The following is a 12,773-nucleotide window of genomic DNA, read 5'->3' as shown; positions in this document are numbered from 1 at the left end:
ACTCAGACTCAGGCTCAGACGGGGTTAAAACACAACTCCAGCATCGGGAGGTTTACAGTGAAAGCTCTGCAGCCTGCTGCAGTCGTGGAGGACGCTGGATTTCAGCATATGATTAACGTAACGTTACTTGAGCAGCGTTATAATATTCCCTCTCGCCGACACTTCAGCAACACAGTAATTCCAGCAGCACAATCTCTGTAATGTGATTTATATTTATTCATTATTTTAAATAATACAGCGGTACAGAAATCCAACCGTATTCCTCTAAATACTGCACTTTATGAGTGGAACAACTAATCCTTCAATTAAGAGCTGATAATCAGGGAATTGAGACATATGCTAAACTGTTGGTGTTTCTTAGTTTAGTTCTGGTTGAGCTTCTGCTTCAGTTTATGTTGATGGCCTTAGTCTACACTGCGTGCACAATTATTAGGCAAGTGAGTATTTTGACCCCATCATCATTTTTTTGCATATTTTCCAACTCCAAGCTGTATTAACTTGAATGCTTATTGGATTTAAGCATATCAGGTGATGTGTATTTGTGCAATGAGGGAGGGTGTGGCCTAAGGAGATCAACACCCTATATCAAGGTTTGCATAATTATTAGGCAGCTTCTTTTCCTCAGGCAAAATGGGCCAAAAAAAAGATTTAACTGACTCTGAAAGGTCAAAGATTGTAAAAAGTCTTTCAGTGGGATGCAGCACTCTTGAAATTGCTAAGATATTGGGGCGTGATCACAGAACCATCAAACGTTTTGTTGCAAATAGTCAACAGGGTCGCACGAAACGTGTTGAGAAAAAAGACACAAATGAACTGCCAAAGATTTGAGAAGAATCAAACGTGAAGCTACCAGGAACCCGTTATCCTCCACTGCTGTCATATTCCAGAACTGCAACCTACCTGGAGAGCCCAGAAGTACAAGGTGTTCAGTGCTCAGAGATACCGCCAACGTAAGGAAGGCTGAAACCCGACCACCACTGAACAAGACACATAAGTTGAAACGTCAAAACTGGGCCAAGAAATATCTGAAGACAGATTATTCAGAGGTTGTATGGACTGATGAGATGAGAGTGACTCTTGACGGACCAGATGGATCAGTGGCTGGATCAGTGACGGGCACAGAGCTCCATTTCGACTCAGACGCCAGCAAGGTGGAGGTGAGGTACTGGTATGGGCTGGTATTATTAAAGATGAGCTAGTTGGACCTTTTCGGGTTGAAGATGGACTCAAAATCAACTTCCAAACCTACTGCCAGTCTTTAGAAGGCCTTACAGATGAAAGAATAATGACATGGCCCCCCTTCCTCACCTGACCTAAACCCTATTGAGAACTTGTGCGCCCTTCTTAAACGGGAGATTTACGGTGAAGGAAAACAGCACACCTCTCTGAACAGTGTCTGGGAGGATGTGGTTGCTGCTGCACAAAAAGTTGATCGTCAACAGATCAAGAAAGTGACAGACTCCATGAATGGAAGGCTTATGACTGTTATTGAAAAGAAGGATAGCTATATTGGGCACCGATTTTTTTTTGGAAATGTCAGAAATGTTAATTTGTAAATTTTGAGTTGTTTACACTTTAAAAGATGAAAATAAACAAGTGAGATGGGAAAATTATCGTTTTTCATTTAGTTGCATAATAATTGTGCACACATAGATATTCTCCTAAGAAAGCCAAAACCTCACTTTTACTCTCTTAAATATTCAGGTTTGAGGTTTATTAACATTTTGGATTGACCGAGAGAACAGTAGTTGTTCTATAATAAAATTAATCCTCAAAAATAAAATTTGCCTAATAATTGTGCACACAGTGTATAATGACATCATATTCATATGAAAATAACAAAGCTGCATGTTTTGTTTGCACTAATTACTGTAGAAGATGATTCTTTCAATTAAGATTGGACAATGAAGAAGAGTTTATGTTCCTTATGTAAGCCTTACTTTGTTAAGGGAAACATTTGTTAACTTATTTTTGCCAAATAAATGAGAAGCATTTTGAAATCAGAACAAGACCTCCTCGCTGGAACAGAAATGTACCGGACCGAACCAAAGACCGTGATATGAACCCAACCGGGAATGTTGTGAACCGTTCCACCCCTAATATATATATAAACTGGGAAAAAAAGTAAATAGGCTTTCCAACCATGTAAAATACAATGACCATTAGCCTGGTAACAACAGAGAAATAATCCACCAAACACAAGTTTACGAACTTTCTTTTCCCAGTTTATATATGATCCCAGGATCTTCACTCTTTAGAACTGAGCCGCTACAACCTAAAAATCACAAGTTGCGTTGATGCGTCAAAGAAATTAGTGGCGTTAAAATGAATTAGCGTTAATGTGTTTTTTATGGTGTTTAAAGGAATAAATGAAGAGTTAAAGTGTTGTCTCACCTCCAGCGTACATCACAGCCAGCATGATGGAGGAGATCCAGGACACCTGGCTGGGCGTGGCATCGAAGATGACCTCTATCTCTTTGAAGAACACGGTGATGGACTTGGGGAAGGCGTAGGAGAAGCCGATGGAGATGAAGGCGCCGACCACCACCGCCCAGCCCCAGCCACCCTCGGGAGGGGTGTAGCCCACCGGCCCGCCCGCCGCTGGAGGCATGTCTACTCACCAGGAAGGAGAAGAAGAAGAAGAAGAAGAAGAGTGGAGGACCGCTGGGTCCAGAGAAGAAGAAGAGAAGGCCGGAGCAGGTGCACTGAGGTCAGGACTCCAACCTGTGAGAGGAACAGAGCAGAGAGATGGTGTGAGACGGTTAAAGAGATAAACTTCATCCTGTCCTCCTTCTTAGCATCTTTATCTGATCTGCAGCAGGATGAAATATGGAGGGATGAGGACGGAGAGAGGGAGGACAGGAGGGCAGGATGAAATATGGAGGGATGAGGACGGAGAGAGGGAGGACAGGAGGGCAGTGCTGGAGAAGATGCACACAGTAAAATAAGGAGCAGGGAAACTAAATATTTATGGTTGGGATCATTTCTGACATTACAGCGCTGAGAGCTGTCATGATGAGAAAGAACATCTGAGCTGCCTGCAGGCCGACATACCAGCAGGAGATTAGAGGCTGCTATATGTTATAATTATGATGATTATGAATTCATTTGAATAACCCTAAAATACCTGAAGATGACCAACTGATCCAGAGACTGCTGTCAGGCTGATGCTGAACTAACTGCAGCGTTTCATTCAACGTTTCAGAGACGTTTCTACATTCAGAGTTGACTCTAACCAGCTGGAGATCCATCTACATGTCCTGGTTTCCATTCAGGCCGCTCATAACGGAGCTATTTCTGGCCTCCTCTCGCCAGCTCTGCTACTGTTGGTAGCTTTTAGTTCCAGAGTCCATTTAAGGTAAACGGCCCAAAGCATACTGGGGAATGCACTAAATGTGCATGGTGATACTACTGTATACAAGAGAAGCTGAGTAATGCTGTCGTTGTCCTGTCAGTGGACATAGAGAGAGATTAAAGGACCGCCATCGATGGAACAACTCCATTTCAACACAGAGTTACAGCACAGTATGACGTTCTAATGAGTAATGAACAGCCAGGAGTCTGGCTCTCCTACATGGCAATTAGCCACGAACACGCTGTAAACAACCACGCTCCACCAATCATTACAGCTAACGGGACAGTTAACTCAGCTCTGAGGTTCAATGTGCACAATGAACCTATGGCTTTCACTTCTTCCTGCTCCATGTTTCATGTCCCGTCTCCTCAACACAAACTACAACAAAGGACTGACGACGCACACGCTACACATGCTACACATGCTACACACCCTAAACACACTACACAAACTAAACATGCTACACACCCTACACACGCTACACACCCTACACATGCTACACACGATACACATGCTACACACCCTAAACACACTACACAAACTAAACATGCTACACATGCTAGACACCCTAAACATGCTACACACGCTACACAACCTAAACATGCTACACATGCTACACACGCTACACATCCTAAACACGCTACACACCCTAAACACGCTACACAACCTAAACATGCTACACATGCTAGACACCCTAAACATGCTACACACGCTACACAACCTAAACATGCTACACACGCTACACAACCTAAACACGCTACACACCCTAAACATGCTACACACCCTAAACATGCTACACACCCTAAACACGCTACACACCCTAAACACGCTACACAACCTAAACACGCTACACACCCTAAACACGCTACACAACCTAAACACGCTACACAACCTAAACACGCTACACACCCTAAACATGCTACACACCCTAAACATGCTACACACCCTAAACATGCTACACACCCTAAACATGCTACACACCCTAAACACGCTACACACCCTAAACATGCTACACATGCTACACACCCTAAACATGCTACACACCCTAAACATGCTACACACCCTAAACATGCTACACACCCTAAACATGCTACACACCCTAAACACGCTACACAACCTAAACATGCTACACACCCTAAACATGCTACACACCCTAAACATGCTACACACCCTAAACACGCTACACAACCTAAACATGCTACACACGCTACACATCCTAAACACGCTACACACGCTACACACCCTAAACACGCTACACACCCTAAACATGCTACACACCCTAAACATGCTACACACCCTAAACACGCTACACACCCTAAACACGCTACACACCCTAAACATGCTACATATGCTATACACCCTAAACATGCTACACACCCTAAACACGCTACACACCCTAAACACGCTACACAACCTAAACATGCTACACACGCTACACATCCTAAACACGCTACACACCCTAAACACGCTACACACCCTAAACACGCTACACACCCTAAACACGCTACACAACCTAAACATGCTACACACGCTACACATCCTAAACACGCTACACACCCTAAACACGCTACACACCCTAAACACGCTACACAACCTAAACATGCTACACACGCTACACATCCTAAACACGCTACACATCCTAAACATGCTACACACGCTGCACATGCTACACACCCTAAACACGCTACACAACCTAAACATGCTACACACGCTACACATCCTAAACACGCTACACATCCTAAACACGCTACACACCCTAAACACGCTACACACGCTACACCGATACACACGCTACACACGCTACACACCCTAAACACGCTACACACGCTACACATCCTAAACATGCTACACATGCTACACACCCTAAACAACCCTACTCCTCTACCAGTTCAGTATATTCTCTACCAGTTCAGTATATTCTCTACCAGTTCAGTATATTCTTTACCAGTTCAGTATATTCTTTACCAGTTCAGTATATTCTTTACCAGTTCAGTATATTCTCTACCAGTTCAGTATATTCTTTACCAGTTCAGTATATTCTTTACCAGTTCAGTATATTCTCTACCAGTTCAGTATATTCTCTACCAGTTCAGTATATTCTCTACCAGTTCAGTATATTCTCTACCAGTTCAGTTTATTCTTTACCAGTTCAGTATATTCTCTACCAGTTCAGTATATTCTCTACCAGTTCAGTATATTCTCTACCAGTTCAGTATATTGGTCTCCAGACAGAGAGAACTGGTGAAACACATCGAGCCAATCTGAGTTAAAATAAAGCCACAGATGTTATTTCCATTCCGAGTTACTGCTGAGCTTTCAGTCATTTCCTTCCTCTCAGCCAGTTTCACTTCGTACCACATCAGTACTCAGCTGTACACTGAGGGAGGTCTCTGCTATTAATCTGTAATCATCGGTGTGTTTAACGTGCTAATAGATAGATGCTAATACTGTTAAAGCCCGACCCAACGGGACACTAAGCCCTACATTTGGAGGCCTGAGTAGAGTTTTGGTACATACATACTTTTGGACATATGACTCCTCTGCACACACACTAAAATACTGCAGAGTCATGATGAACCGTGAATAAAGGAGTGATGCAACATGGGAAAACACAGATGTGATCCACCAGACTTAGAGGCTTCAACCCAGAACATCAGGAGGGAGGAGATATGTAAATACTCATCACAGGTTTTACTGGAACTTTAGTCTTCCTTCCTCTATGGATTATCATCTCTGCACATGTTCTTTATAATTCATGTGAACTTGGTCAACTGTGCAGCTCTTTCATCTTAAAGTAGTTTTCATATTTTTATTGACAACCTTTCTATTTTATATTTATGTATCTTGACTTCTGCAGTACTTGCTGACATACATATCAACGAGGGATGCACCGATACCACTTTGTTTCAGACCGAGTACAAGTACTTACATTTGGGTACTCATCGATACCGAGTATCGATCCGAGTACTTCTCTGTGCCTAAAGACCCTCGTTAACAGCCAGCCGGAAGGGGTGAGCGTCACACGGCAGGCTGGGGAGTCTCGCATACGAGGCGGTGCGCCGCCACCGGCTCTAGGCCGCAGCTTTACAGCGCACCTGGCCGCACCGTGACGGGACTCCCTGCTCCCGGTGCGTCTGTCGACCGGGGTGGACTGTCCTCCGTGCTCCCCAACCGCGTCGTGCCACGCCCCACCTAAGAGGCGCCAGAGGTCTTTGGCGATCCCACCCGACCCGTTTTCAAACACGGACCAAGGAGTCTAACGCACGCACGAGTCAGAGGTTACAAGCAAAACCCCGTGGTGCAATGAAAGTGAGGGCCCAGCAAGGTTGGGCGCACCACCGGCCCGTCTTGCCCGCACCGTCGGGGAGGTGGAGTGTGAGGACCCGAAAGATGGTGATAAGAGGTTAACGTCGCGCTGCCGTAAAGTGGTATCGGAGCCATTTTGCGCACAGTGAGCACAGTATCAGACCGGTATCGGTGCATCCCAAACAATCCATGCTGAATATTTCAAATGGTTTAATACATTTTCTACAGTATCGACCCACGGGTCGATGATGCCAATGTCCGTAGCGGCCAAACGGCGGTACAACAACCTCCCTGTCCGTCAAGTGATGCCATCAGACCCAAAAAGACTTTTCCCATAGACTTCCATTGAGAAAGAGACGTCTGTAACTCAGAGGATCATTTATTTTGAGATGAATCAACTCCCCAGTACGAACACTCTAATAGTCCTGATTTACATCATTATATATCATCATATCTATATCACTAACAGCTGAATCCAGAGTTATTTCCTTCCTCCGTTCATGTGAATGAGATCCAGAACCAACACAACCTCACACTGAGCCACAGAGAACCGTGACAGGTGGATCTGGACCAACATGAAATACTACATATTTTTGTTGAAATGAACTGAAAAGAGCATTCAAAACAAATAATGTGTAAACATCATATATATATATATACCTATATATATATATACATATATAGACTGAAGCTGGTGTGTTGTGTAGTCCACTCTGTGTTTTAATAAATGGAGAAACAGGATGCTGGATGACACAGCAATGTTCTAGTTAGTTCCTCTCTCGGTAATGTGCTCACTGTAGCTGCAGAGGCAACGTCACTGCTGCTCTCAGTGATCTGATCACGCACACCATGACCTCGCTGAGGTCACCAGGAAACACTAACGCACTAACACACCAACACACCATCACACCAACGCACCCATACAGGCCTTTACTGCACTCTTTATACATGTTTTTATGCCCTTGTTGCTTTCATATGTACCAGAATGTGTGCCAGGACACATCAGGAAGACAATAACATTCTGTCATAACTTCACATATGATGCTGAAATAAATCTATTAAATGTTTGTCAGAGACTTGGGACCAAAACTTCGACCGGACTCACCTGGACTAACCTTGACTAACCTGGACTAACCTTGACTAACCTGGACTAACTTGGACTGGGTTTTATGTTTCTTGTCAATCAGAATAAATATTTGTCACATAACCACTTCCACGATCTACACATCAGTGCAACCAAATAACCCATTATTAATATTAATATTATTATTATTATTATTATAACAACCCATTAACATTATTATTATTATAACCCATTATTATTATTATTATTGTTGTTGTTATTATTATTATTATTATTACCCATTATTATTATCCATCCATCCATCTGCAACCGCTTATCCCGTTAGGGGTCGCGGGGGGGGGGGCTGGAGCCGATCCCAGCCGACATTGGGCGAAGGCGGGGTACACCCTGGACAGGTCGCCAGTCCATCACAGGGCTGACACATAGAGACAGACAACCATTCACCCTCACATTCACACCTACGGGCAATTTAGAGTCAACAATTAACCTAACCTGCATGTCTTTGGACTGTGGGAGGAAACCGGAGTACCCGGAGAAAACCCACGCTAACACGGGGAGAACATGCAAACTCCACACAGAAGGGCCGCAAGCCAGATTTGAACCTGCGACCCTCTAGCTGTGAGGCGCCAGTGCTAACCACTGCACCACCGTGCAGCCTCCATTATTATTATTAATATTATTATTATTATTATTATTATTATAATTATAATAATAATAATAATAATAATAATAATAATAACCCATTATTATTATTATTATAACCCATTTTTATAAATGGTAAATGGACTTGCATTTATATAGCAAGTTTTCTAGTCTTCCGACCACTCAAAGCTCTTTACACTACATGTCAGCATTCACACACAGATATCAGAGGCTGCTAAGGAGTCGACCTGCCCATCAGGATCTAATCTAAAGACTCATTCACACACCGATGGCTCAGCCTTCAGGAGCAGTTTGGGGTTAAGTGTCTTGCTCAAGGACACATCGATATGTGAACCGGAGCAGCCGGGGATCGAACCACCGACCCTCCGATTGGTGGACAACCTGCTCTACCCTCTGAACCACAGCCGCCCGTATTATTATTATTATTATCATCATTATAACAACAACAACAACAACAACAACAACAACAACAACAACAACAACATTACCAGGAGTTTATTGGTCAGACAGACGGGACCTACATCAGTCATCAGCAGCATGTTGTTGAAATGGGAAGCAGGCAGAGAAGGAATATGATGCTGAGTTTAGTGTCTGGACTTAATGAAAGCAGGCTTCACCAGAGGGACTGGATTTATATCAGCATCTCCCCTGAGTCAGGTGTTAGTAGGTGCGACGAGTCCAGAAGGAGTTCTCAATGAGGCCATTCATTCGTTCATCATTCTGCAGCAACAAACTCTCTCTTTATTCTTCACTAGTGTGTGAACAGAGTGACCTGAGATCAGTTAAACTACGTATAATAGAACAAACTCTCTCTTTATTCTTCACTAGTGTGTGAACAGAGTGACCTGAGATCAGTTAAACTACATATAATAGAACAAACTCTCTCTTTATTCTTCACTAGTGTGTGAACAGAGTGACCTGAGATCAGTTAAACTACGTATAATAGAACAAACTCTCTCTTTATTCTTCACTAGTGTGTGAACAGAGTGACCTGAGATCAGTTTAAACTACATATAATAGAACAAACTCTCTCTTTAGTCTCTACTAGTGTGTGAACAGAGTGACCTGAGATCAGTTAAACTACGTATAATAGAACAAACTCTCTCTTTATTCTTCACTAGTGTGTGAACAGAGTGACCTGAGATCAGTTAAACTACATATAATAGAACAAACTCTCTCTTTATTCTTCACTAGTGTGTGAACAGAGTGACCTGAGATCAGTTAAACTACGTATAATAGAACAAACTCTCTCTTTATTCTTCACTAGTGTGTGAACAGAGTGACCTGAGATCAGTTAAACTACATATAATAGAACAAACTCTCTCTTTAGTCTCTACTAGTGTGTGAACAGAGTGACCTGAGATCAGTTAAACTACATATAATAGAACAAACTCTCTCTTTATTCTTCACTAGTGTGTGAACAGAGTGACCTGAGATCAGTTAAACTACATATAATAGAACAAACTCTCTCTTTAGTCTCTACTAGTGTGTGAACAGAGTGACCTGAGATCAGTTAAACTACATATAATAGAACAAACTCTCTCTTTATTCTTCACTAGTGTGTGAACAGAGTGACCTGAGATCAGTTAAACTACATATAATAGAACAAACTCTCTCTTTATTCTTCTCTAGTGTGTGAACAGAGTGACCTGAGATCAGTTAAACTACATATAATAGAACAAACTCTCTCTTTAGTCTCTACCAGTGTGGGAACAGAGTGACCTGAGATCAGTTAAACTACATATAATAGAACAAACTCTCTCTTTATTCTTCACTAGTGTGTGAACAGAGTGACCTGAGATCAGTTAAACTACATATAATAGAACAAACTCTCTCTTTAGTCTCTACTAGTGTGTGAACAGAGTGACCTGAGATGACATGTTATAAGTTATAACTGATATAAATGTGCTGAAGCCTCGTTCTAATAACCAGAGGGTTCAACTCTTCAGGACTGTCACAACAATGATTAAAGATAACTGCTGGATTTCCAACATTCTCACCGTAGAGCACAAAAGACAGGATACTAAAACACTCATGGAAAACCTGAGATGAGTGAGAAGGAAGGAGGGAAGGAGGGAAGGAAGGAAGGACGGGGGGGTCAGCAACCTTTCATTCCTTTCCTGAATGATGAGTGAAATTTCACAGAGTCATCATGACTGTAAAATATCTTTATGCATAAAATCTAAACTATGAAACACAAATACATAGATAAAAGACACGAGGATTAACTAGAGAAGACCTCTGGTCCAGTTTAAATCTTCTGGTTCAGTTTTAATCCTCTGGTCCAGATTAAATTCTCTGGTCCAGATTAAGACCTCTGGTCCAGATTAAGACCTCTGGTCCAGATTAAATCCTCTGGTCCAGATTAAGACCTCTGGTCCAGATTAAGACACCTCTGGTCCAGATTAAATCCTCTGGTCCAGTTTAAATCCTCTGGTCCAGATTAAGACCTCTGGTTCAGATTAAGACCTCTGGCCCAGTTTAACATGCTACTGTACAAACTACTGAACACAACACGCTACTGTACACGCTACTGAACATGCTAGTGTACACGCTACTGAACACACTACTGTACACGCTACTGAACACGCTACTGTACACGCTACTGAACGCGCTACTGTACATACTACTGTACACGCTACTGTACACGCTACTGAACACGCTACTGTACATGCTAGTGAACACTCTACTGTACAAACTACTGAACACAACACGCTACTTTACATGCTACTGAACACGCTACTGAACACGTTACTGAACACACTACTGAACACGCTATTGAATACGCTACTGTACACGCTACTGAACGCTCTACTGTACATACTACTGTACACACTACTGTATACGCTACTGTACACGCTACTGAACACGCTACTGAACACGTTACTGAACACACTACTGAACACGCTATGAATACACTACTGTACATGCTACTGAACGCTCTACTGTACATACTACTGTACACGCTACTGTATACGCTACTGTACACGCTACTGAACACGCTACTGAAAATGCTACTGAACGCGCTCCTGAACACACTATTGGTCACGCTACTGAACGCGCTACTGAACACAACACGCTACTTTAAACACTACTGAACACACTATTGTTCACGCTACTGAACACACTACTGTTAGTAGTACTACTAGTAGTAGTGCATTAGAGTAAATAATAACTAATGTAAACTTTGTAAATAATAAATAATAAATAATAACTAATTTAAACCTTCTCCTCATCACAACAGGTGTTTTAAGCCTTGTGTTCAACCACTCTGTCAATAATAATAATAATAATAATAATAATAATAATATAATATAATATATCATAATATATTATATTATAATATAATATGATATAATCATAACAAACTATTTTTTAGGCTGTTTTTATTTTCACCAAACCAAATTAAAAATGGTGTAAAATGGTGAAAAGTGTGTGAAGCTATCTTTGAGATTTAAAAGCCTCCAGATGAATGAATGAGGCCCGGAGGAGACGCACTACTAACATCAGCCCACCTCCACATCTGGATCTACTTTCCCTCTCAACCATTACCACACTTCCTCTCTCACACACACACACACACACACCACTACCACACACACACACACACACGCACGCACACACACACACACACACACACACACACACACACACACACACACACACACACACACACACACACACACACACACAGTCAGAAAGAACATTAACACACCCCCGATCAGCTTCAGCCAACATTCCTCATTCGTTACCGTCATTTTCTGCAAAATCATTTAGATCCAGTCTAAAGTCTACAGGGTTAAAGTTAGAACAGTTCTAGACTCCTTCATTGATGTACCGTTAAATACTGTGACCCATGTGATCCACTACTTCAGGTACCTCTAACAATCACACATAACAGTGGTACTGCCAACAGTGCAGTAGTACTACCAACAGTGCAGTAGTACTACCAACAGTGCAGTAGTACTACCAACAGTGCTGTAGTACTACCAACAGTGCAGTAGTACTACCAACAGTGCAGTAGTACTACCAACAGTACAGTAGTACTACCAACAGTGCTGTAGTACTACCAACAGTGCAGTAGTACTACCAACAGTGCAGTAGTACTACCAACAGTGCAGTAGTACTACCAACAGTGCAGTAGTATTACCAACAGTGCAGTAGTACTACCAACAGTGCAGTAGTACTACCAACAGTGCAGTAGTACTACCAACAGTGCTGTAGTACAACCAACAGTGCAGTAGTATTACCAACAGTACAGTAGTACTACCAACAGTGCAGTAGTACAACCAACAGTGCAGTAATACAACCAACAGTGCAGTAGTATTACCAACAGTACAGTAGTACTACCAACAGTGCAGTAGT

At 42.3% G+C, this 12,773-nt stretch overlaps 1 protein-coding gene and 1 long non-coding RNA gene across 2 annotated transcripts in view; both read right to left on the bottom strand.

Annotated features, from left to right (window-relative positions):
- LOC119490120 (monocarboxylate transporter 1-like) overlaps positions 1 to 2,724 on the bottom strand; it is a 9,602-nt gene extending 6,878 nt beyond the window's left edge. The window contains exon 1 of the mRNA XM_037773333.1: positions 2,395 to 2,724. Within this exon, the coding sequence (XP_037629261.1) occupies positions 2,395 to 2,611 (217 nt within the window). The 5' untranslated portion in view covers positions 2,612 to 2,724. The remainder of the gene's footprint in view (positions 1 to 2,394) is intronic.
- LOC119490121 overlaps positions 1 to 12,396 on the bottom strand; it is a 20,136-nt gene extending 7,740 nt beyond the window's left edge. Inside the window, exon 1 of the long non-coding RNA XR_005207333.1 lies at positions 12,002 to 12,396. This is a non-coding gene — a long non-coding RNA (uncharacterized LOC119490121). The remainder of the gene's footprint in view (positions 1 to 12,001) is intronic.
- Positions 12,397 to 12,773: the final 377 nt, after the last annotated feature.

This window comes from Sebastes umbrosus, chromosome 6, assembly GCF_015220745.1.
Source record: "Sebastes umbrosus isolate fSebUmb1 chromosome 6, fSebUmb1.pri, whole genome shotgun sequence".
In the NCBI taxonomy this organism is placed as follows: Eukaryota; Metazoa; Chordata; class Actinopteri; order Perciformes; family Sebastidae; genus Sebastes; species Sebastes umbrosus.
Note: the sequence above shows the minus strand (reverse complement) of the source record. Positions and strands in the feature narration are given on the sequence as shown.